This window comes from Amblyomma americanum, chromosome 11 (genome assembly GCF_052857255.1).
Source record: "Amblyomma americanum isolate KBUSLIRL-KWMA chromosome 11, ASM5285725v1, whole genome shotgun sequence".
NCBI lineage: Eukaryota > Metazoa > Arthropoda > Arachnida > Ixodida > Ixodidae > Amblyomma > Amblyomma americanum.
Genome location: NC_135507.1, coordinates 131,817,757 through 131,844,685, shown reverse-complemented (window position 1 = coordinate 131,844,685; position 26,929 = coordinate 131,817,757). Strand labels below are relative to the sequence as shown.

General features: G+C 48.4%; 1 protein-coding gene and 1 long non-coding RNA gene across 2 annotated transcripts in view; both read left to right on the top strand.

The window, feature by feature from the left end:
* Positions 1-12,718, top strand: part of LOC144109910 (uncharacterized) — a 45,674-nt gene extending 32,956 nt beyond the window's left edge. The window contains exon 3 of the long non-coding RNA XR_013309644.1: positions 12,622-12,718. This is a non-coding gene — a long non-coding RNA (uncharacterized LOC144109910). The remainder of the gene's footprint in view (positions 1-12,621) is intronic.
* On the top strand, positions 4,191-6,002 carry LOC144110744 (uncharacterized). The gene has a single exon (XM_077643818.1). The coding sequence runs from the start codon at positions 4,191-4,193 to the stop codon at positions 6,000-6,002; it is 1,812 nt and encodes a 603-aa protein (XP_077499944.1).
* Positions 12,719-26,929: the final 14,211 nt, after the last annotated feature.

Below are 26,929 nucleotides of genomic sequence, written 5' to 3'. Positions count from 1 at the left end.
TTTTCCGGAACAGATGCAGATAGCGAAGGTCATCGTTATTCGTAAAGGAGGTGATAAAAACAGCCTAACAAACTTTAACTCAATATCCATATTGCCCATATTTTCTAAAGGCCTGGAAAAAATAAATAATATTCGTATAGAGAGTTTTTCGCAAAAACATGACCTAATTACTTACTGTCAGTATGGATTTAAAACAAAACGCTCTACTGAGATTGCTCTCTTGCTACAAAAAGATATGATCCTAGATTATTTTGAAAAAAGAGTCATAATGCTAGGTATATTTTTAGATTTCAGCAAGGCTTTTGATTGCGTAAATCATAAACTACTTCTTTGTAAACTCGAGTCCTATGGTTTCCGTGGGACACCATTAAACTTAATTAAGTCTTATTTAAGCAGACGCAGACAGTTTGTCCAAATACATGAAGAGAAATCGAGTAACAAACCGATAAAATATGGTGTGCCGCAAGGTAGCATCCTTGGTCCGGTACTTTTTCTTTATTATATAAATGATATTGTAGCAATCAGTAATACCTGTTAGTTCTTTATAAATGCAGACGGTTGCACCATATACGTGGAAGGAAAAAATTCGGGAAGCATTTTAGGACAGGCAAGCTCTGTGTGTTGTAGCCTGTAAGATTGGTGTGTAAAGAATAACCTAGTACTAAATTAATCTAAAACAAAATGTGTTCTTTTTCGTGCAGCAGGGTCTCAAACAAAAGTGGCAGGAAACATTACATTAGGCCTCTACTCAATCACAGTCGAAAAACACGTTAAAACATTAGGAGTAATTTTCTCAGAAAACATGTCCTGGAATGAACATATTAACGCTGTGTACAAAAATTCGCAAATCAGTTGGCGTGCTTGACAGAACCCGGCATTCAGTTCCTCTCGCCATAAAAAAACTAATATACCATTCTCTTTTCCATTCTCATCTCTGTTGCTGTGTGTCAGTTCGGGGAAATACGACGTCCGAAAACCTGCATAAATTGACTATTTTACAAAAGACAGCAGTACGTGCCATACAAAATGCACATTTTCTTGAACATATTTGATTTTTTCAGACTCTTAAAATACTTAAAGTGGCAGACGTGTATAATAACAAACTACTGATGCTATAAATGTGCAGTCCATGGAAAACTGAACTCATTTTTACGAAATTCCAATCTGAAATACCCACTACGTGTACCCATATAGACACCAACCCCTATGGCAAATACCATTCTCACGCACAGAGTACGGTCGGCAGCGGGCAAGTTGTACTCTACCTAAACTAATAAATAACTTGGATCAACTAGGTATCGATGTATTGACACTAAATAATCGGCGCCTAACAGAAATATTCTTGCAGGTAATATTCATCATTTCACTAGACAAAAACGAATGAAATATTCAATTACAAGTGCAATCATGTTTTCTGTCTCTTGTGTACTGCATGCATCTGACTTCTAAGATTTACATATTTGATAACCATGTGCCCTTTCTACACAGTTTTCTGCTACAACATATGTTATCATAAATGACAGATCTGAGTGGTATTTCTCTCTTTGTAACTCTTGATCAGCATCGATTACGTGTATTTTTCTTTTGTTATCAGTGTGTGTGACTGCGCGTTTTTTTTTTTACATGTACTATAGCCTGTCACTGCTCGAGGGGCGGACGGGGCTTTTGTCCAGCTGCGAACCTTGCAGCTTTTTCTCCGCCGCCCTTTTTCACCACCTGCACACTTAGTTGCTGAAATAAATGCTCATTGATTGATTGATTGATGTCGTATTTGATGTTGCACCCAGGCTTTTTTTTGTGTGGTATTCCTTCTCGTTGACCTTTCTGCACATTCCAATGAGCTTATTGGAGCTGAGAAAACCACCTCAACTCCGTACATATTAGCTGTCTTCCTTATACTGTGGTAGATGTTAAGATTGTACGGCATCACAACGGGGCGTTCCTCATCACATCAAAGCATATCAACGTGATATGTGTGGCTTTTTTGGATGAAGCAGCCTCGCGACAGATGACTTGGTATTTCATCCAACACGCCGAAGCATGCGGCGAACAGCTATGGAAAGCCAATTTTGCTAGTATTCATAGAAGACCAAAGAAATTTCTGTCTAACGATCACGGAGCAATCAACCTTTCGAGGCGCACGCTGCCTCAACAGGTTACCTGCATCCTAGACAAGGGACCAAAATTTTCACTTCAACCGAACCCCAGGCCGGCCGAGAACCTCGCGAGGATTCATGTAATAGCAGACAGATTACCCGACAAGGAAAGAGCCGCATGCATTTTTGAACCAGTGCGAACCATCAGACAGGCTAACCAGCTGAAGCCACGAGACAACACGACAAAGGATACCATTACCTTTCTGAGGGACAACAGCCTCTTCCTGGTGTCTTCGGGCAAGACAGGTCGGTTCTTGGTCATTGACAGAGGCGTGTATCACAGTAAGGCTTTGGAAGGACTAAGAAAGAACTTCGATTCCGCCGAAAATCAGGAAAAGCAATTTTACCAAACTTCGGAGCAGTGTGGCTTTGAAATGCGGCTCCACCGGAAATCAGAAGCTGCAGAAACAGATCATAGATTGCAAGGCGACCTGTCTAAAGCCTTTCTTCACAATCAAGACGCACAAAGAAGGCATGCCTTTCAGGGTCATTGTTGAAGACCGAGAGACCTCGCAACGCTGCTTGTCTCAATTTTTAAAAGCCCATCTTTCGATCCTTCCTATTTGGGACCCTTTTATGGTTAAAGAGTCAGAGGAAATCATTAATTTTTTAAGATCAAGCCCCCCGGTGATGTGCGTTTCAATTGATGTGGTGGACATGTATAATACCATTCCACGGAGCGCCGCCTTGAAAGCTGTGGAAGAAAGCATTGAACACTTCGGAACTGTCAGGTTTCAAAACCAGTGTGGAATGAATGTTAACTGGTTTCTTGAACTGATTGAATGCTACCTGTGCTCATTGTACGTGGAATTTGAAGGCGAAATAGTTTTGCAAAAAGAAGGCATAAGTATTGGATCTTGTTTGGCACCTGTGTTGTCCAACATTTTTTGGCACGGGGTAATCGGAAGATATCGAGAGTACTAAATGCGCATATTTTAGCTTGCTTTAGGTACATTCATGATTACTTGCTTTGCCTTCACTACGGCCTAACTGACTTCATAAACGCGGAAGGTATTCTTAATGAATGGAAGAGTGCTTTTCCTGGCCTTGATTTCACTTCTGAAACCCCAAAGGGCTGTCAGATCAGATTTCTAGACCTGCTGGTGACTTGCAGCGACACCCACACTTGCTAGGGTTGTTACGCATGTTGCATGTTGTTACGCACTTATTCTTTTTCATTAACATCTTTCATGTAGATCTGAACACTGTTTTTATGGTGCCAACTAATACAGCTGAGGTTTACAACATATTTACGTCACTAAAGAACAGTAAAAGCCTTGACATAGATAATATCCAGGTCCGACCGGTCAAATACGTCCTCGACGTCATCTGTCCAGCCCTCGTACACATTTATAACCTTGCTTTGGAGACTGTTTTTTTTCCACTAAACATGAAACGCGCAAAAGTTTCAGTTATATATAAAGGCGGCGACAAAAATGATGCTGCCAACTACCGACCAGTGTCAGTTCTCCCAGTGTTTTCAAAAGGTCTTGAAAAAGTTATTCTGTCTCGTCTCGACCCCTTTTTTACCAAGCATAAACTTCTTTCTGAATGTCAGCATGGGTTCAGAAAAGGGTGGTCTACCGAGTCCGCCCTTTTGATTCAAAAGGAATTGATACTCAAAAACATGGATGCGAATAAACTGACGCTTGCGGTGTTTGTAGATTATAGCAAAGCTTTCGACTGCCTCAACCATACTGTTCTCCTTAATAAACTGTATCACTATGGCATTCGGGAGAGGCCACCAGGGGGCCAGGGAGTGCGGACGTGACTCACGTCGGTTCCGTGGAAAGTTGGTTTGTCTGGTGGAAATTGTGCCGATTCATAGAATAATTGTTTGCCATCACCTGTAGAAAGTCACAAGGGTCATCTGGGTGACATTTTCATGAGCGTGAGTGGACGTTTGAACATTTTATGGCCTTTTTGTGTCGACCATGTTTCCCGCCTAGCTAAGCCTACCGCTAGCGGTAAACGAACGCGGCGGCTCGACAGCCGAAGCCCCCGGCGCTCGCTTCGAAACGCCGTTGCATGACCATGGAGGTGACCGTAGAGGGTACGGAGATTACACCCGAAGAATTGAGAACCTCGGATTGGATCACTAAAATGGGAAAACATGTTAAAGAACTGCAGGACCTCACGAGAGGCGAACGGCGAGGAGGCAAAAATGGAGACGCCAGATTGGAACGCGGAGCCGAATCCGGAGAGGGCAGAAAGATAGCGGCGGAGGCGAACGCCGCATATAAAAAGCTGGGGCAGAAGAACGCGGAGCGCTCAATTGCGTCGTACCTTCCGCGTTTTCCAGCTAATGACTACAAGATAATTATTCGGCCGAAGAATGGGCTGGCGCTCGCGAAAGTTCCGACTACGAGGTTGAGTGCGGCGGTGCGTATGGCAGCGCAAATTCCATGGGTCAAAGGGAAGGACAAGGACGTGCTGATTCATAACGACAAACAAGGCACCCTGATTTTCAGCACCCCAGACATGGACACTGTCTGGAAGGTGACCAAGATTAAGTCTATCTATATCGACGACGACGAGTACGAAGTCACAGCGTACCTGGCGCCGCACGAGGACTGCGGGCGGGGTGTGGTGCACGGCATCGACCCGAAACTGACCATAGAGGAACTGACAGAGGCCTTCGGTAACCCGAGGAACCCCCCGATACTTGGCGTTAGGAAGATGGGCAACTCCAGTTCGGCGATCGTCATCTTCAAACACGAGACAGTGCCGAGGTGGGTGTACTGTTACGACGTACCCCTAAAGTGCGTGCTCTACAAGAAGCGGTACGAGGTGTGCTACCGCTGTGGCGAGCTAGGACACAGATCGGACGTATGTGTCAGCGCCCAAGTTAAGTGTCTGGGATGCGGAATCATAGCCCCACCCGAGGATCACGTATGCGAGCCCAAGTGTAAATTGTGCGGCAAAGGTCACTTGACAGCAGACCGGAAATGCAAGGAAGCTTTCAGGATCCCTTATACGATAAAGAAGAGGCAATGGGAGGCCAAGCTGGCTATGGAAGTCATGGAAGAGGAAGCGCGGAAGGCGAAGGAGACCGATGTAGGAAGGAGCCGGTTCGAAAAGCATCAAGGGACATCCAGGAGTCAGTCAGGAAACCAGAGCGAGTCGAGAGGGAGATCAGAGTCCTTCCCGCGTCTACCGAATCTGCGGGAAGCGGAGAAGCAAAAGAAGGCCCAACCCGGGACTGCGGGCCACTCCGGAGGCGCTGTCGTCAACAACCTAGCGAGGCCCAAGTCTCCGAGCCGAAAGGTGGGTTGGGTGAGCGAAGCCTCCCAGGATACACGCGATGAAGAAATCTTCCAGATTAAGGAAGAAAATCGATTGCTTAAGGCACAGCTCGCAGCGATGAGCAAGCAAATTGAGGAGCTTAGAATAGCGCTTAAGCCTAATGCAGCACCTGCGAAACAATCACAGACGCCACAAGATCCAGTTGTAAGAGCATCAGAGGAGCAGGGTGCGGCTCAGCCGCCGGCTAAGAAGAGGGCGAAGGATGTAGAGAAGCCCATAATAGATATGGACACAGAGAAAGTGATAGACATGAAAATAGAACAATTGGAGGCAAAATTTGAGGCCAAATCTAGACAGGACAATGAATGGCGCAAGGCTTTTGAAGAACGCATGTTAGGGATGTTCCAAACCCTCTCAGAGCAGCTGCATCAACGAGATAACAGCGTCGCAGAGCAAATACATCAGAGGGATAATAACCTCACTGAACAACTTAAGGAAGAATTTGCGAAAAGGGACCGGGCGTACGAACACCTCACCCAACAAGTACTAGGAAACCAGATGAATCAGCTGATTGGCAATCATGGCTCACAGATCCAGTAAAATCACCGTTTGGCAATGGAATTGTAGAGGTTTCACGCGCAAGCGTGCTGTCTTGCAGGAATTCCTGAGGAACGGGGACCGACCGGAGCTAATAGCACTACAAGAATGCGGCAGAAAAGCAAAAATGTCGGGGTACAAATCATACGTAGGCGAGGGTGAAAACACGCAGGTGGCCACCCTAGTCAAACGAAACCTCACGGCGGTGCAGCATAACATCGGGAGTACAGAAATAGACCATGCTCTCGTAGAACTGATACCGCGAAGAAAGAGAGAAAGTAGCTTGTTCGTATTAAATGTCTACAGTTCTCCCAAACAAAGGAAATGTGAATTCGGGGATCTCTTCGCAACGACGCGACGTAAGGCATGGGGATATAAACAGGCTTCAATCAAGGGCAGGAAATTGTGGGACGACATACAGACTCATAATCTGGATTTGATAACCGACCCGCTGCAACCCACAAGGAAGGGAAATAGTGTCGCGAGTGACACAACACCTGACCTCACCTTGACGGGGAGCGGCACTAGAGCCACGTGGTGCAATACAAACGAGGATCTGGGAAGCGATCACAAGATCATAGAAGTGGTGGTAGAAGGAGGCCCGACAATTCCCGGGAAACGGAAGGTAGAGGCCGTAAATTGGGACGCTTTCAGGGCACTCAGGGACAACCCGGCTCCCGTCTCTGACATTGCGGAATGGAGCGATGGGGTGGTACGGTCTGCTAAAGAGGCCACCGAAGCGGTGGAAATCGAGGGGGACAATGAAGCCGTAGACAGGAGAATAATAAATTTCTGGAGGAAAAAGAAAGGGTTGGAGGATCGACTTCGACAAAGGAGATGGGATCGGAATATCAGGAAACAGATAGCGGCTTTAAACAGAGAAATTGAAGAGCACGCAATCGCACTCACGAAGCAGAATTGGGGGAACGTCTGCGATCAGATGGAGACGAATATGAGTACCGCACGAACGTGGCGACTTCTTCGCCACCTCTTAGATCCGGATAGCACAAAGTCAGCGTCCAAACAACAGCTGGAAAGACTGGCGCATCAGTTTGAAGGCACTAAGAAGGAACTATTAGAAGAAGTTCGCAACAGGTACATAAATCCCGCCGGATCCGAACCCCTCCCGGACTATGAAGGGGGAGAGAATTCGGAATTAGACGCCCCGCTCTCCCTGGCAGAAGTCAGAGCGGAGATTAATCGCCTGCGGACTGAGTCAGCAGCGGGGCCGGATAGAGTGAGCAACAGAATGCTTCGTAATTTAGACGACAGGTCCATCGCCAACATCGCAACGTACATGCAGGAGTGCTGGGAGAAAGGGACGATACCAAAGGAGTGGAAACTCGCAAATCTCATTTTCATTCCCAAGTCGGGGAATAAACTGGGCCTCGAGAACCTCAGGCCGATATCGCTCACCTCCTGCGTGGGTAAGCTTATGGAACATGTCGTTCAGACGCGGCTCAGTAGGTACATAGAGGACAACGGGCTATACCCAGACACCATGATCGGCTTCCGACCAAAGCTGTCGGCATGCGACGTGATGCTGCAACTCAAGGACCAAATTATAGACAAGCAAACCCGAGACATGAAAGTGATTGTGGGGTTGGATGTGGCAAAGGCATTTGACAACGTGAGGCACGTGTCGATCTTAGAGAATCTGAACTCACTAAATGTAGGTAAGAGAGTGTATAGTTACATCAAGGACTTTCTTACGAACAGGAAAGCCACTCTCAAGATAGGGGAAGACTCCATCGAGGACATAATACTTGGTAACACAGGAACGCCGCAAGGCTCGGTGTTATCACCGACCCTCTTCAACATTGCGATGTTGAGACTCCCCGAACTGTTGGCGGACATTGAGAATTTAAACCACACAATATACGCGGATGACATAACATTATGGATAAATAAGGGGAGTGACGGACAAATTGAAAGCTCTCTGCAAAAAGCAATTGACATTATTGAAGAGTACCTGAAACCCAAGGGACTTAAATGCTCGGCCGAAAAGTCGGAAGCACTGTTCCTGATGCCCCCTGGAAAACGGCGGCTTCAACAAAAGCACGAGGCAGACATCCACCTGTATGTCAATGGCGGAGAGATCCCCGCGGTTGACAGTATCCGCGTCCTCGGGCTAAGGATTCAGGCGAATCGGAAGAATCATGAAACGCTTGCTAGGTTAGAAGCTAGTGCAAATCAGACGTGTCGCCTTATCAGAAGAATAGCGAACAGGCACGCTGGGATGAAGGAGGCGAATCTCTTGAGACTCGTGCAAGCCTTCGTAATCAGTAGGATAGTGCACGTGGCACCCTACCTGAAACTGAACGGAGCGGAACGGAACAAGCTCGAAATCATTATCAGGAAAAGTGTCAAGGTCGCACTCGGCCTACCCCCGAACACATCCACCGAGAGACTTATGAAGCTAGGGGTCTCCAACACTCTCGCGGAGCTCATTGAGGCTGCCCTTACCGCTCAGCATCAAAGGCTACTCGGTTCTGAAACGGGGAGGAAAATTTTAGAGGGATTGGGCTACGAGCCCAAGCATGAACATGCCCGCTCACGAGACATACCACGACAAATCAGGGACAAGATTAAAATCCCTCCGCTGCCCAGAAACATGCACCCCGCCTTTCACGAAGGCAGGCGCAAAGACAGGTCAGAAGCATTACATGCTAGGTATACAGGTCGACAGGACGTCCTGTATACGGACGCTGCAATATATGAGAGCAAAGCCGCACACGCGGCTGTGGCGGTTAAGGAAGACGGAACCCCGGTGGCGTTCTGCACAGTCAGTGGTGTCAAGACAGTAGAAGCTGAGGAAGTGGCGACAGCCTTAGCCGCCAGCCAATTAGGGGTCAAGGTGGTCATTAGCGATTCAAAAAACGCTGTGAGAAATTACGAATCGGGGAGGGTGACGGAGACTGCCATCCGTATATTAAGCAGGGAAGGAGGACCCAGAGAACTGGTTCTGCTCATTTGGGCACCAGCTCACCAAGGACTTAAAGGGAACGAGGAGGCTCATTCGGTCGCCCGAGGTCTCACTTACCGGTCGACCCCTGGGACCTCCCAAATCTCTGGAAGTACAAACAGCACAGAGGATATGCGCGCATACCAGGAAATCACACAATATTACAGACTAAATCGTCAGATTTATCCGGGAGCGGACAAAACGCTCAATAAAAAAGAGGAGGTTCTTTGGAGGAAATTACAGACAGGGGTTTTTCCCAACCCAGTACTCTACAGCAAGTGGCATCCTACAGTATTCAGGTCAAAGTGCAAATTTTGCGATCAGCCAGCAAATTTGGTCCACATGGTGTGGACGTGCCCGGCTAAATATGATAGCTCACGCACTATAGAATCCTGGGAGGCTTTGCTCCGCAGCCCAGACCCCAACGTCCAGCAAGACATCATCGGTCAAGCCCTTGCTGCTGCTGTATCCCAAGGGATCCCGGCCGACGGCTAGGACCGACAGGGGAGATGGACTTCTCTCCTGGCGTTCATTGACTGGTGTTACAATAAAGTTGTTTCTCTCTCTCTCTATGGCATTCGGGGCGTACCCCACTCACTATTAAAGTCGTACCTTGCAACACGCATGCAATCTGTAGTTATCGATGGCAGTCTGTCGTCCTTTAAAGAAATACCATGCGGCGTCCCTCAAGGCAGCGTTTTGGGACCGTTTTTGTTCAATATCTATGTTAACGATGTGGTTCGTATTGATAAGCATGTCAAGTTTGTTTTTTACGCTGATGATACCAGCTTGTTTTTCACATCAGATAATAGTTCTCACCTACTGCATACCGCTAATGAAACTCTCTGCAAATTGCTTGATTGGTCGAGCAAAAACTGTTTAAGAATAAATCCTAAAAAATCAAAAGCCATTCTGTTTGCTTCAAAAAACAAACTAGTAAGTTTGATTGGCGAGCTCCGCTTGGGCAGCTCTACAATCGATATAGTCAAAGAGCACAAGGTTTTAGGAGTGGTACTATCGCACCGTATGACTTGGGATGCGCATATACAGCAACTGGTGAAAAAACTCTCTTCCGCTGTTGGCTTAATACGTCGATCTCGAGATATTTTTCCAACTAACATTAAACTTCAAGTTTTTCACTCCGTCTTTCGGTCCCACATTAACTACTGCACGTTAATTTGGGCCACGACTACTAAAAAAAACTAACTATACTACATAGGCTCGAAAAGAAAGCTGTTCGTTGCATCGCTAATGTTTCATACTTTCACAACACTCATGACCTCTTTACTCAGTTCAAGTCGGTCAGTATACAACAGATTTACGATTACCGTCTACTATACCTGCTGTACTTCTCTAGTGTATCTTACCAGCAGTTCCTGAAGGAGCTGTGTACTCTTACTTTGCAAACTCGCACATATCGAACCAGGTCGTCTGAGGAATGGTTTGTACCGCGGCCACGCACTAATTATCTTCTGCAAATATTAACGTACAACGTACCATTTCTATTAAACAAGATTAAAACGCAATTTTCTGGTTCCATTGCCCTAACGCGCACCGCATTGCGCAGCATGTTTGTTTCTGGGCAATTTTCTAAGACTGTTTTATGATTTTGAGTGGTAATTGTGAAATTGGGCATACAGAGTGAGTGTGTGTGTGTGTTTGCCTTCTCATCGGGATCTCACATGTCAAACTCTTTATGGTACTAATTTTTATTCGTTTGTTGCGTAGTTTGATTGTAGTGCGCATTGTTCTTTTGTGGCGTAGTTAAGTTGATGAATGAAGTCCGTGTATTCCATTACAATATTCACTTGCATTTTAACTATTGTACTCAGTAAGTAGGACAATGTATGTAGTCTGTTGCACATTTCATTTGTATTTGAATTATTGAAGTGCATATGAAGTCGCTGATGCCAAAATGGTTCCCTGACCTAGTCAAGCTGTCCTCACAGCTTTTTGTCACGGAAGCCATCAACATTGTATCAATGTTGAAAATAAATTTTTTGATTTGATTTGATTTTGATGTTGTAATGCATTGTTGTTAGCCCATACCTCGGCACGTGTTGGTATGTTCACCTTCATAGGTTTTTAATCTCACTAAAAAATGCCCCTTTGCTCTTTCTCGTGTTTGGTGATTAGGTTGACGCTCTGTCATGCAGTCTATCTCTGGATAACACGTGATATATAAGTGCGCCTGGCTTCTTTTGTCGTCATTAAAGTTGAAAGTTGCGCTTCTTTCCTGTTGTCTCCTTTTTCCTGTGAACGTCTTTTTTAGCGCACAGCCTCCAGAAATGAACATATACCAACTAGCTCGTCAGAAAGTCTTACTAAATTGCCTTTCAAAGAGACAATGAGCACACAGACATAAAAACATTGCTCTAATTAAAACAGAGGTATTGCCGCCACGTGCGAATCACGCAAGTACAAGCGTGAAGGTGAAATAGAAGAGGCTGACAAACGTAGATGAAGGTTGCCTGTGAGATCAATACTCAAATAAATATGTTTTGTTTTGATACCGAGGAAGACAGGAAAAAAGACAGCCTGAAAGTTGGAAGTCAAAGAAAAAAAAATCAATTGGCGGCCAGCATGAGTTTCGGCATGTTTTTGGGTGCTTCGCGGCTATGCGTTCTGCGTGCCCGCATGGTTACGTTAAGTGCCTCGATTTACAACGGCAGTGGACCTCCAAGAGCCGCTCAAAGTGCTCCTCGAACGAAGTTCGTGCAAGGGCACCCAGCTACGACAAGGAAAAAGAGCTGTGTATAGCGAATGTTACACGCGCCTCCACCGCTCGACATGTTGGCTTCGTCAACGCACCAAGACGCGGGGTTGCATAACCAGACCTACGGGGACTATTATTACAGAAAATAAATATGCCCGCATGTAGACTACTAGTCGGTGCACATCAGTCGTGAAGGTGGCTCGGCGGTTGCAGCGACGCTGAAGACTTCTCGGCGCTGGACTTCCTTGCCAGGCCGCAGTTCTTTGCATGAACTTCGTTGTCAGAATCGGGAACGGTATTCATATTCACGTTGGTGCAAACGTAAACGAAGCTACGACAGCCGACAGAGGCCTACGGGCAGAAGTTTTCATTTCGGCTGCTGCTAGGCGGGAGCGCAGCGCTCGCCGTCAGCAATCACAGAGTCCTCGTTTCCGTTTCAGCCGCTTTGCGTCACTCTTGTCCTGTTTCGTCATCAAAGGGTCCCAACCTTGAATTGCAGCGGCGAAATGCCCAACTTCCCGATTTTACTAAAAAATTTGACACCGTTGTCCTCGGAGTATCTTTAAATGCAGCAAAGACTTTCTTCTCCCGTGCGGTGCTTTAAAGCGGAATTAAGATCCCTGCAGTGTTCTGTACACAATTATATTTCTTCTAGCTTGGCCGAATGGACTCGACGCCGTATTCTGTTTACTTCACGCTGTTTACTGCAGCGAAGACTTACCACTTTCCCCAGATATATGTAGACAGGATAAAACGCTACGACTGTTTTTCATATATTGACTGCCGGGGCTGCACGTTACAGAGATATCAACTGTCAGTCGTAAGAGAATATGACATAGAATGGACACAGGACGTCATTTAGGAATTTCCACGCATCCGCTGCAGTGTACAATCAAACCATCTCGCCTTTTCGAGACTGCAGAAGTCATTTGCTTTCACAGGTTCCTCGAAAGTCATCACCCACCTCTCGTGTCGCGCCGGTCAAGCCCTTCGTCGGCATGACCCTTTCGTTCCTGATATACGTGCAAGACGACAAGCAAAAGTAAGTATATATTATGGACTCCTTACAAGAAAAGCCAGGCTGGTACTCGGCTTATTCAGGGTGAAATGCTTGGGAAATGGGCCTTTGACCGCACCTTGAGAAGTCGAAAATAGCTTGTGCCATGGCGCTGCTAGGCCATAGATGCCCTTGCGCCATAAAAATCCAAAATCGAAAATCCAATCCAAAGCTAGCAATGCGCCTGAGAAAACCAGCGCGTGGGAAACTCTCTGCGTAGCAAGTTGTTCCCCCTCGCATGTATACCTTGAGGCATCGAGGGGAAAATGTTCTTTCTGGTGTGTCCGCGTGGCGGCGCCACCATGGTTCCCGCATAGAGTTTCTTACTATTAACATTAACTAGAGGGAAAGCTGGCGCCCCGCCTATGGGAGTTTGCATGGAGCTTCCTCGAGACCACCTGTACCGCCATGGGCGCTCTAAGCATCATGGCGCGGAGAGCTACCGACTGCAGAACTACAACTTTTGGTTAAAAAATAATGAAAAAACAAACATTGTTCGATAATCAAGAATGTCCTATCATTCAATATCTTGTCTGTAAATGGCAACAAACGAGCAGAAATGCACGTAAATGCAAAGTGTGCCTAAAATAAGCGATGGCTTGCTCACCTATTGGCCAAGCGTTGCAGACCACAAAAGCCAATATTTCGTGCTTAACAGGCGCACTTTTAAAAAGAAATATGTTCTTGCAAAAAAAGTTGTCCCTTAAACATCCTAAAAGGTTTTTCTACAGCATTTCGGAAAACAGAAACCTTTTATTGGCGTCGTGCGCTGTTGCGTTCTCGCTACTATGGCTTTTGCGCACTACTTTTATGCCGAAGTCGTGTGCGCGCTGAGCGCGCCGTGGATACGGAATGGGAGATCTCTGTAAAGCTACTCTGTGTTCCTGAAAAAAAAAAACCTACTGCCCTGCACCAAGTAGCTCATCGCCCATGATGTCTTGCGCGCCAATGGAGGTACAGGTGCAGTGCCGCCAGCATTCCCTCTAGTTAATAGTAAGAACCTCTATGGGTTCCCGGACATCCCCAAGGGCAATAGACATCCCCAAAGAGCATCCCCAAGTAGCCTTATCTGTCGGCGGACAGTAATGTTGGCAGTGATGAGTTGGGGACTCTTCCCATGCACATAGGAAATGTTTTCAGCGCTCGCGGCGACTAGCCCTGGCGGTCATCAGAAGTCAGTAGGGTGTTCCAAACATTAAAAACCCCCGAGGTAATCTTCAGAGCCATGTGACATGCGGCGGCAGCAGCGTGAATAAGAAGCGCTGTTACAAAATCTCATATCTTCAAGGTCATCATAGAGGAAGTAAAGCAGAACGTAGGGCCAGTTGGTGTACCCACAGACAAGCCCAGCTTGCCGGGACATGATCGTTTAGCTCGGCAAACCGCCACCACGGGCCGCATGACCCTGAACTGCTCCTTCCTCTTTTTTCCCTTTCCTCCCTCGCGTAGACCCACGCAGGCAGACGGGAGGGCTCACGGTGGCGGGATTCGGCGGTGGCGTTAATTATTATTCGGATTAGCTTCCACAGTGTGGGAGGAGGGGGGAGCCGGAATGGCTTTTGTGGCCGAAGGAAAACTATCAATGCGGCGTTAAGCCTTCTGTCCGCCTGATGAACGCATGTTCAATAGTAGTATATTCAGAAAGGCGCCCAGTGAGAAGAGAAAGATGGGACGGAAAAGGCAAGATGGTTGAAGGGCTGTTGTGGGAGGGGCAGGTGAGGACGCTGTGTCGATTGAAAACCCTTGCAAGCCAGCGGCATTTGAGAAGGATGCGAGAATGCTGTCCGCGTTTGTTTTTGACTAGTTATAAGGTAAAGAAGAGATACATCCCGGGAGAAACAGAATGCAGTGATACACAGTGTGCCATATCTCTCCAGCGCCGTATCATTTCGCTGTCGTACCAACTAGGCCCAAGTGCTACCGCAGTGAACTCCATAATTTAGACTCGTTATTAGAAGCCAAATTGAAATTTAAAAAAGGAATAAACAATCAAGGACGCCGAAAGAAGGCATTTCGGATGCTTGGAGCAGAATGTTTTGGCGAACACAATGGAAAGCGTCCAAAATGCTTATGTCAACAACAATTAGCAGAGTTGCAAGATACCGTCTTATTTCTGTAACTTCTGTCGCCTCTCTTTCCGGCGGATCAGTGAATCAGCTCTTTTATTGGCGTAATCCTGTGTACAGTTTTCAGAAGCGAGTCGAACTCCTTATCACCACAATAATAGTTAAGCGCCATATTTCACGAAAACTGACGCTTCTAATTGTCTTTTTTTTTCCGAGGACGGCTACCGACAGGAATGCTCTCCCTGAGAGCACGATATCCGTTGGTGACTTTCTGAAGGCCTTTCATGATGTATTTTAGATACTGCAGATGCACCTTCTTCAATATCATTGTAGCGAGAGCTACACTACGCTACCCAGTCGAGCATTTGGCCGTGAGCCTGTGAGGCCGTCAGTGCGCATGCCCGAAACCAGAGAGGAGCAGCACGTGCGCGGCGCATGGCTGCATTTCCTTCGCATACGGCGCGGTTCGGGTGTCCACCAAGATTTGTGAGACAGGCGAGACGTGTAATTTCCGTTAGTTAAAATCAGTTTCTATTTCACTTTCCTTTCCTTACCGCCGGGGTTCGGGTGTTGGTCTACACGACAGGTGTCGCATGGATCACACTCACCGTTCCACTTAACGCATCAAAGTTCACCTTTGTTTTATGAAAATTTGGCTTTGTGGGAAAGGACATGACACAGTATGTGTCTCACATATCGGCGGACAAATGAGCCGCGCAGTAAGGGAAGGGATAAAAAGGGAGTGAAAGAAGAAAGAAAAAAAGAGGTGCCGCAGTGGAGGTCTCCGGCATAATTTCGACACCTGGGGATCTTTAACGTGCACTGACATCGCACAGCACACGGGGCATTTGCGTCTCGCCTCATTCGAAATGCGGCCACCGCGCTCGGGTTCGAAACCGTGAACTCCAGATCAGTAGCCGAGCACCCTAACTACTGAGCCAATGCGGCTGAACCAACTTTCATGACCTGCTCATGCGATGCCACCTTGACCTCTGCGAGACATGTGTAATTTCCTCTCCTTATAACCAGTTTCCATTTCATTTTCCTTCCCTTACGGCCGCGGTTCGTCTGTCGGTCTCCAGGGGGTATCAGTACTGCGTAGGCAGCATTGACACAACTGCGTGTTACTTTACCGATCATCGGCATCTGTTTATCTCTGTCAAAACAAGCGAATAAATAAACAATGTGTTTCACCGAATACTTCTTCAGCGCTTAACATTTTAGTCACAACAAGCTCGACAACAAACGTAACCAAGGGGGGGGGGGGGGGGGACTGCAGCTCCAGCTACGTATATCCTGGTATAGCTGAGCTACGCCACTGCCATTTTTTTTGCCGTGCATGCTTTTACTCCCGACGAATACATCCTAGGAATACGGGCGGAACGCCTACGCGCACGGGCGTCTGCTGGAGCCTGTCTACGCCTGCGTCGGAAGCAGGGTCCGGTTTACAACGATAGGAGGACCGCGGGGCACTCGGTGACTTTTTTTTTATGGCTTGGAGCTCTTCCAGGTTCCCGCGATTTTCTTCGTGGTTTAAGTTGTCGTTTCAGCGCCTCCCAAACCACTTTTCTTCACGCCTTGAAAAATCTTTCCCTCGGCTCGAAAGGGAGAACGAGCCAGCACCAAGAGCATGGAGGTGAATGCCCCTTTTCGACGCCCGTCGCAGAGCGGCGCTGGGCGCGCAGGCGCTCCGCGCATACAGGAGCAAGTGTATAGTGGTACAAACCCACTGTTTAAATTAACGGGCTCACATGTAGCAATTGCCGACACACCACAGTGAGAGTAACCCCGCCTCTACCTAGAAACCACCCCCACTGCTCTCCCAACGAGCTGCAGAGAACATGAGTAGAATTGTTTCTTGGTTCTTTTAGGTATACTTTATGAAACAAATCCATGTACCGTTGTTTGCGTTTCATTGTTCAATTGTACTGCCCCTTATAAAACAAAATAAAACGTAGAAATACATCGCAAGGATGTGAAGTTCATTCAATTACTGGCTTGCTGAAAAAAAAAATACGTCGTTTTTTAAGTGCATGCTGCACTTTTCACGGCGTGAGTGCTGTTTGTTCTGAAGTTTACATTAAAACGTTCCTGTGAAGGTAACCGCAATCTTCTAGAAATGAAGAAAAAGCAAATAACAATCTATTTACCACATTTACTCGCGTATCGAGTCCGCTTCTTTTACCGAGGACCAAAATTTCAGTACAAGCTTTACAGTTTCGCACTCGACTTATCAGCTTTGTCAAAACACACGCACTAAGCGAAATTGCGAGAAATACAATTGTCAAACCTGTCTCACTATTATTTTTCTTTGCCCTATAATTCAAGAAAGGAAAAGTAGATAAGTATATGCATTGTATGACATACGACAGCACTAGACGCCATCAGGCTTCATCAAGAGCCTCTTCCCCTCCCTCCGGCAACTGTTTTCCCCGCACCCCGTAACAATTGCGCCATTGAATACCCAACACTCCTTCCTTTCTTAGATGAACGGAAAGCTGAGCAAGTTGGTTACTATTATCCATGGTAAAACAGCGCCTTAGATGCCCCCAGAGCCTCCAGATGCCTCCAGAGCAGCCTCTGTGTGCTGGGAAACGTCAACTTTCAATAGACCTATGCTCCATACGTCACCGGCGCGCGTGTCTCTGGTCTGGCTCGCAAAGCACGCGCCTTGTGACCGACATGGGCAGCAGGTGCTCGTCACGTGCAAAGCCAGTTTAGAAGAAAAAGTTGGCGACTTTGCCCATCGGCCCTAATTAGGCATAAGGCAAAGCACAATTCCAGAAATGGAATTCTCATGATATTTATTTTAAGATAGGCCTCTTGTGACAACAGGGGAAAAAACATGAGCGTCGCACGTGATCACGGATCCTTGACCTTCTCTAACCTTGGTGCAAGCAAAGTAAGGAAAGCTTTGGTTTACACAACAACCTGTGTCGCCTTAAGTTAAAGCACAATTCCAGAAATACGATTCTGTGGCGAAGTTTAGTTTCCGACAGGCTTCTTGTGACAAAAGGGAAAGAACGTGAGCGTGCCACGTGGCCCCGGATCCTTGACACTTCGTCATGCCGGCTTGATCGTAGGCGTGCTCTCTGGCTGGCGTGACAGCACCAACGGGATGCTGAACCACTTTCGTCCATACCCTTCAGCTACAGCTTTTCTTTTCTTTGCTTGTCGTTGCTTGATTTACCAAAGTATGCGATAGTATTGTTCAGTGAAGTGTAATTAGTTTTTCATGCGACCACAGGAATAAAAGTTGTTACGGGCAGAGTAACCTGCGATCTGGAAAAAGCTACAATAAAATAATACAAATTCGTTCGAGCACGGGCTATGGGGGACAGTGCGCAGGAGCCTCTTCGAACTAATTCGACCACCTGGGGTAAATAGCCCGGGCGTTCTTGCATTTCGCGCCCGCTGACATGTGGGCATAGCGGTTGGATCCTGAGCCGGAATTACATCACTCGGCGCCCTGTGCAAGACTTTGCCGCCCCGCCCTCTCTCTCTCTCTCTGACTGTATTTGTGGGAAGGTTTCTCTGATATTTATCGCCCGTCCTAACGACGGAATTGGTGGGGGATGTTCTAGTTTTCATCATTTTACCATTCTCGATGTATTAACTGTACTCGCGTCGGCAGGACGCCTAGTTTATTTTTATTTTACTCGCCCTGTAACTTATGTAACGTTTTTATTTTACTTCGCCCTGTAACTTATAAAGACACAGTGAAGAGGTGGCTGAACAGTTCGGGGCCGGTGTATTTTACGCACGCATCTTGGCTAATGTGGCGCATTCAGTTTCCGCAGGAATGAGCCGTCAGCTGCTTCGTCCCTCTGCTCTTACCTTCGCCTCCTGCTCGCATCGTTCTAGCAGGGAACTTGCTGTTAACCAACACATCGGCCTGAAAAGAACGAAAGACAACTATGTGGGTGATCAGGGAGGGCAGTTTCAGATATAAAGAGGCACAGCGACAAGGCGGCTGAACAGATCAGGGGCGGAGTATATTACGCACGCTTCGTGGCTAAGGTGCTGCATTTAGTTTTAGCAGGAATCCACCGTCAGCTGCTTCGTCCCTCTGCTCTTAACATCGCGTGCTGATCGCACTGTTCTAGCAGGGAACTAACTGTTAAGCAACGCATCAGCCTGACACGAACGAAAGACAACTTCGTGGGTGCTCATGGAGGGTACCTTCTGATATAAAAAGACAGCGACAAAGCGGCTGAACAGTGCAGGGGTTGTGTATTTTGCGCACGATTCGTGGCAAAGGTGCTGCACTCAGTTTCAGCAGCAATAAGCAGTCACCTGCTTCCTCCCGCTGCTCTGACTGCCGCAGGCTGATCGCACCATCCTAGCAGGCAACTTACTGTTAAATAACGCACCAGCGTGACGCCAACGAAAGACAACTACGTGGGTGATCACGGAGGGCACCTTCGGATATAAAAAGACAGAGCGAGAAGGCGGCTGAACAATTCAGGGGAGGTGTATTTGAAGCGCACTTCGTGGCTAAGGTGCTCCATTCAGTTTCAAAAGGAAACATCCGTCAGCTGCACCGTCCCTCTTCTCTTACCTTCACCTACTGCTCACACCGTTCTAGCAGGGAACTAACTGTTAATAAACACATAATCTTGCCAACAACGAAAGACAACCAAGTGGGTGATTACGGAGGGCACCTTCGGATATAAAAAAACATAGCGAGAATGCGTTTGGATAGTTGGGGGCGGTGTATTTTACACATATTTCGTGGCTGAAGTGCTACATTCAGATTCAGCAGGAGTCAGCCGTCAGCTGCTGGGTCCCTTTCCTCTTGCCGTCGGCTACTCCTGACACCGTTCTACCAGGGAGTTAACTGGTATATAGCGCGTCACCCAGCCAACAATTAAAGAGAACCACATGGATGATAACGCAGACCTGCTTCAGATATAAAAATCATAGCGACAAGGCGGCTGAAGAGTTCGGGGGTGGTGTTTTTAACGCACTGTTCGTGGCTAAAGTGCTGCATTCAGTTTCAGCAGGAATCAGCGGTCTGCTGCTTCGTCGCTGTGCTCTTACCGTCGTCCGCTGTGCTCACCATTCTACCACGGAACTAACTGATAGTCAATGGATCCGCCAGACAACAATGAAAGAGCACTGCAGAGGTGATGACGGAGGGCAGCTTCGGATATAAAAAGACACAGCGAAAAGGCGGATGAATATTTCAGGGGCGATGTATTTTACGCACGCTTCGTGGCTCAGGTGCTGCGTTAAGTTTCCACAGGAGTCAGCAGACAGCTGCTTCGTCCCTCGGCTCTTCCCGTCGCCTTCTAATCGCACCGTTCTACCAGCATCAGCCACACAACAATGAAAGACAACTGCGTTGGTGATGACGGATGGCAGCTTCGGATATTTCCGCAAACATTTGCAGTGTTTGTTCATTCTTCGAATCTGCCGCCACACGACTTCATCACCTTGTTTGTGACGCAAGACGCGACTTGATATATCTCGATTGATAGCAGCCTGGCAGCGCATATTCTACGTTGGTACGTAATGTCCTAGTCACTTTGCACGCTTTAACTTGAAAGCTCACTATCAGCTTTAAATTGAGCCCGGCCGACAGCGGCGGGCATTCTGTTCGACGACTGCCGAGCACGCTTGTCGCTTCGCCGCCGCCAAGTGATTCAGTCCATTTTGGGTGCAAGTCAGCCCAATAAACAGTTTTCTTTTTGAAGGCCTTTTGTCCGTCTTCATCGCTGCTTCGACTGCCGTCACCGCTACGTGACAACATAAAAAACATAGCGACAAGGCGGCTGACCAGATCGGTGGCGGTGCAGAACACGCACGCTTTGTTGCTATATTGCTGCACTCAATTTCCGCAGTAATCAGCCGTCAGCTGCTTCGTCCCTGTGCTCTTGCCGCCGCCTACTACTCCCACCGTTCTACGAAAGATCTAGCTGTTAAGCAATGCATTAGCCAGACAACAAGAAAAGACCACCACTTGGGTGATGACGGAGGGCAGCTTCGGTTATATAAAGACAGCGAGGGAGCAAACGCGTATTAGTGACATCCTACTCGAGATCAAGAGGAAGAAATGGGCTTAGGCAGGGGATGTGCTGCGAAGGCAACATAACCGCTGGTCCTTAAGGTTAACGGAGTGGATTCCAAGAGAAGACAAGCGTAGCAGAGGTGTAGCTTTTAGTCGGGCTGATGATGATGGTGATGATGCGTGCGTGCCTGCTTGCCTGCGTGCGTGTTTCTCTCTCCCGTCTTGTGTTCATGTATTCAAAGTTTTCCTGAATATATCATAGAGGAACTGCGACCGAGTGTGGCGGGAAAGACAACCACTTTAAACAATGGCAACAGACAGGAGTGGCACACGCCACCTGTGTTAACTGCTTGTTTTTAGTGGGAAAGCGCTATTCCAGACCTACCAATGGCGAGCAAAGATCATGTGTCTTGTGCTCCGAGCTACAAGACAAGATACTGCCGCGAATATTTGCAGTGTTTGTTCGTCCTTCAAATCTGCCGCCACATCACTTTATCGCTTTGTTTGCGACGCAAGACGCGATTAGATTTATCTCGATTGATCGCAGCCAGGCAGAGCTGATTCTCCGTTGTTCCGGAATGTTGTACAGTTGAATCCCGCAACAGCGAAATCGACGGGACGCGCGAGAAATTTCGTTGTCGAGAAATTAACCAAAAAGGCATGGCAATAAATCCAGAAAAACATAGTTTTATTGCCAGAAATCTGTGAGCTTAGCCTGCTTGCATTTCACTGCCAGCAGCGGCGTCATGCGACTCACGGACTCTGTTAACAGCGGCATCGCAACGTCGTCATCGTGTTTGTTAAGGAATTTTCTAATAATGTCGAAGGCATCGAGTACCTGCGATGAGGCTGCCGGGGCAGGTAAATCTTGAACGGAGTCGTCTTCATGATCGAACGGCTGTTCCAGCTAGCGGACACTTTTGATGATGTCTTCATCGCTTCGTTCTTCGCGTACAATCACGTCCGCGTGAGCGTCGAGGAAATCGTCCAGCGCTATGTCAGCAGGGACGTTTCCAGCTTCCTGGAGTGATTTCCAAGTAACGTCAATCCCCGGTGTCGATGACGATGGTACACTTTCCGCGGCTGCAGTCGTGCTGGTCGCCTTGCTGTCGACAAACCCGGCGTGCTTGAAGCAGTTGCGGATCACGCTGCACCGTGTTGCTCTCTATGCCACAGCCATCATTTATAAAGCCATAAAAAGATCGACCTTCGCATCCCTACCAGTGTCGGTGTTCAGGAGGAGCCACTGGATCAACCTCTCCCGTTAGGAAGACTTCATGCTCCGGGTGATGCCTTGGTCCAGGGGTTGAATGACTGAGGTACAGTTCGGCGGGAAGAACTTCAGCTCCACACTTGAGAACTTGACGTCGTCAATGCGGTGCGCTGAACAATTGTCCAAGAGCAAACAAACCTTTCGATTTTACCTGCTCATGTCGCGGTGAAGTGCCACATCCCAGTCAACAAAAATGGCACGGGTCATCCACCACCAGCTGTTTGCCACATACTTGACAGGTAGGCTCCTGTCCCCCTTGAAGCAGCGCGGTTTTTCACTTTTGCCATTAACAAACGAGGGCGTTTGTCAGACCCATCCACATTTGTGCACAGCAGCACAGTCACTCGTTTCTTGCTATGTTTGCCTCCGTGCCAACGCTGCCCTTTAAAATCAAGCGTCTTCGCCGGCAGCATCTCATAGAAGAGGTCCGTCTCGTCTGCGTTATAAATATCAGACGGAACGTAACTGCTCATTATGTCAGTCATGTTGTCCGCCGCCCATGCTGATGCACCGTCAACGTCCGCAGATGCCGATTCACCGTACAAAACCTTGCCGACGATGTTATGCCTTTCTTTAAAGCGATTCAGCCACCCTATTCTTGCCTTAAAGTCTCTCAACTCTAGCAAACAAACATAATTTAGTGCCTTCTGCTGTATAATTTCAGCGCTCAGGGGCATGTTTGTTGCTCGCGTATTGACGAACCAAGCATAGGCAGCCTTGTCGAGCTGTTTATACGTTGGTTGCGTGCGTCACTTGTGCTGCGGTGAAGTGCTCGATGAAAGTGCCTTCCTAATGCTCTACTTATTCTTAAAAATCGTCGAGAGCGAACTCGGCGCGATGCCAAAATCTGCTGCAATAATTGCCTTCTACTTGCCGCTTTCTGCTTCGGCGAGAATTCTGTCCTTTTCTTCTAGCGAAATAAACTTTCGCTTCTTCGTTGGCGGCGACATGGCAGAGGCGATCGACGAGATCAGACTGCAGCGAGAGATCGACGATCAAAACACACCGACACGCGAGAAAATGGCGGCAAGGGCTGCGGAGAAGGCGGGGAGGGGAGGCTGGCGAATGGATTTGGATTTGTCTTTGGCCCTCGTACGGCCGGCGGCCTTCGCACGGCGCCAACACGTCCCCTCGCAGCTTCCCTATGACGAATAAACGACTCCTAACGAAATTTTTTAATAAAGAAACATGAAAATGTAATAAACATAAATTCCGTAGATTATTTAGCTGCTCCAAGCCACTGCTTGAACAAGGAATAATCTGGTACAGCACCCAACTTTTGAAGGAAGGCGGACCACTGACCGGTGAAGGCTCGCGAAAAATTCATAGAGGCGCATGCGTGCTCACAAAGTAATTCGTTTTCGAGGGAATTTTAATATATTAACACCTAAGGGGATTTTGCGGAAAATGAAAAATACTTCGTTGTGGCGAAAATTTCGCTGAAGCGGGTTTCGTTGTGCCGGGATTCAACTGCTGTAACTTCCACGGTTTATCTCGAAAGTTTGCTATCAGCTTTAAATTGAGCACGGCCGACAGCGGCGGGCATTCTGTTCCACGACCGCCGAGCACGCTTGTCGCTTCGCCGCCGCCGAGTGATTCAGTCCATTGTGGGCGCAAGTCAGCCCAATAAAGTTTTCTATTTAGAAGACATTTTGTCCGTCTTCATCGCTCATTCGACTGCCGCCACCACTACGTGACATCTGGTGGAGATGCTGGGTGGCCTTAACTGTTCCGAACGCCGCTTTCAAGTCGTGACGCCAGCCCTCAGCGCTTCGCACCCGAGGGCGAGCCAGCAGCTCAGCGAGCCAGCCGGCGTCTCCAGGGAGAGGAGCCTGAGCTCGGGACCCTACCGGACCGCACCAGACAGTGAAAAGACGCTGCTACGAGCACCACAACCTCGCCGAAGATGTCGACACAGATCATACTTCAGCAGCCGCGGGTGCCGCCAACTTTCTATGGATCCCTCGACGAAGGCCCCGAAGAATGGTTGGATTAATTTGAGCGCGTGGCATCATTCAACAAGTGGGATGATGCGGCAAAAATAGGACACATATTTTTCTGGTTGGATGGCTCCGCACGCACGTGGTGCGAAAACCAAAAGTCGTCCCTTACGACATGGGAGCTAATCAAGAGAGAACTATTGAAGGTATTCACCTGTGTCGTGACGAAAGAAACAGCCGAACTACTCCTCGAGACCAGGATCCAGCTTCCGAATGAGCCCGTCCGTGGTTACGTCGAAGATATGAAGCGGCTATTTTGCCGCGCCGACCCCGAGATGACCGCGGAAAAAAAAGTTCAGTTTTTAATGCGCGGCGTAACAGAACCACTCCTTAGCAGCCTCGTCCGCCAGCCGCCAAAAACAGTAGAGAAATTTATGCAAGAAGCCTGCATGATTGAGAAGACCCTCGATGTCGGAGCTCGGCAGTATCCTTCCTCTGCCTGTGCAATCCGTTCGGACACGCCGGCCACCACCAGCGACAACTTGCGGGAAGTTATCCGCGAAATCATCCGAGAGGAGCTACGCCGATTACTGCCATCCTTCCCAAAGCCACAAGCAGCGACTCTCATGGATGTGGTACGGGAAGAAGTGCAACAGGCACTTGGCACCCCGACGGCCACGTAATCCCAGACCATGATCTACGCCGCTGCAGTAAGGACTCCTCAGCCGAAACGACAATCCCTGCATCCTGTACGACATGAACAACTTGTTCCCGAACGCCACCTCCCTGCCCCCGCCCGCCCAGCCTACGATCAACGCTTAAGCCCCAGGAAATGCGATGCCTAGACGACTTGCGACAACCGGCCCTTGTGCTTCCATTGTGGTGAGGCCGGCTATATTCTTCGTCACTGCTCGTACCGACGTATCGGTCTTCGAGGATTTGCCGTCAACGCGCCACGACCACGCTTCGGACAACGTCCGCATGAAACCGACGAGTACCTGCGACGAGAGGAGTACACGCCGAAACGCTTTTCGCGCTCTCCATCGCCGTCAACCTCGCGCTTTGTGTCTGCACGCCGCAGCTACGCAGCCGCGGTACGAGGAAGGTCTTCCGGCCCCCGTAGGGGAAACTAAAGACGGCAACCTCTGGAGGTGAGGCTGTTCACGAGCGAAACTCCGAAGATCCTCCACCAACCACGCCCAATGAAGACGCTGCACCCGCGACGCCGCATGAAGAACCTACACTCGCTGCACCGACGCCGCACAAAATGACAACCCCGACCACGGCGCAAAATGTCTTCAAAACGACGCCGCCACCCAGAAAAGCTTCAACTACACGCCCCACCCGCGATTCGCATACGCGACGAAGCCGAGACCCGACGCCGAAAGCGGCATGCAATGCAAAAGCCAGGACCTCCGGCTTAGAAGACACTATCGACGGCCGGAAAGTTGCCGCTCTAGTCGACACAGGAGCCGAGTACTCGGTGATGAATGGAACATTCGCTGCGCAGCTGAGAAAAGTCACAACGGCTTGTGACGGCCCGCAAATTCGCACCACAGGGGGCCACCTCATTACGCTATCAGGACGATGCACAGTGCGAGTGACTGTCAAAGGACATACCTATCCTGCGACCTTTGTTGTGCTACCGCAATGCTCCCGCGAAGTGATCTTGGGTATATATTTCCTTAATGAGCATAAGGCGACCTTCGACCTACGATCGAATTGATCACGCTTTAGACGGACGAAGCCATCGCTTCGATGTAAACTCGGAAAAATCACACTGCCCTGCCCTGGAGGAAGAAGTGAGCGTCCCATCCCGTTCAAGCGTTATCGTGACCGTAGGCGCCACGAAAGTCATTAACGCTCTACCCATCATCAAGGAGAACAAGCAGTTGCTTCTGGACCGAGGAATCAGCATCGCAAGAGGCATCGCACATATCCGAAATGGCCAGGCCGATGAACTGCTGACCAACTTCAGCGAAGAATACCGGCACATTAACAGACGATTGCTTTCTCCGAAGAAATATCCGACGTACAAAACTCCTTCGCCCTCTCCGACCCCTCCGGAGAAGATTCGCCTGACCAAGAGAACTCGCCCACTTTCGGCATCAACCCAGCCCTGTCCCGGAACAGACAAGACCAGATGCGCAATCTGCTTCGAAGCTACAGTGAGTTTTTCGACCTCTCCGAAGGGCGGACAAACGCCAATTGCCAAGCATCGCATTATGACAGACCAACACGTCCGACCTCTCCGTCAAAGCACCTACCGCGACAACGACAAGCCATCCGGGACCAAGTCGAATAAATGCTTCGGGACGACGTCATTCAGCCTTCAAACAGCCCATGGGCGGCACCGGTTGTTCTAGTGAGAAAGAAAGACGACGCACTTTGATTCTGCGTTGATTACCGCCGCTTGAACAACATAAGAAGGATATCTACCCCCTCCCCCGCATCGATGACACACTGGACTCCCTCTGCAACGCCAAGCATTTCTCATCGATGGACCTCAAAAGCACCTACTGGCAAATTGAGGTCGACGAAAGAGATCGCGAGAGGACTGCATTCATCAATCCGTATGGGCTGTTTGAGGTCAAGGTGACGCCATTTGGTCTCTGTTCCGCACCAGCGATGTTTCAGCGAGTAATGGATACACTGCTAGCAGACTTGAAGTGGGAAATTTGTCTCGTATATTTAGATGACGCTGTTGTCTTCGCTCGAACTTTAAAAAGCACCTCAAAAGACTTCGAACAGTACTGGACGCCATCAAGTCGCCTGGCCTAACCTTGAAAGCAGAGAAGTGTCACTTTGCCTACCAAGAGCTGCTGTTTCTAGGCCACATCGTTATCAAGGAGGGAGTACGCCCGGACCCGCAGAAAACAGCTGCTATTGAACAGTCTCCA

Excerpts from the sequence above, each read along its gene's own strand:
- LOC144110744 (XM_077643818.1), top strand. The coding sequence starts at position 4,191 with ATGGAGGTGACCGTAGAGGGTACGGAGATTACACCCGAAGAATTGAGA.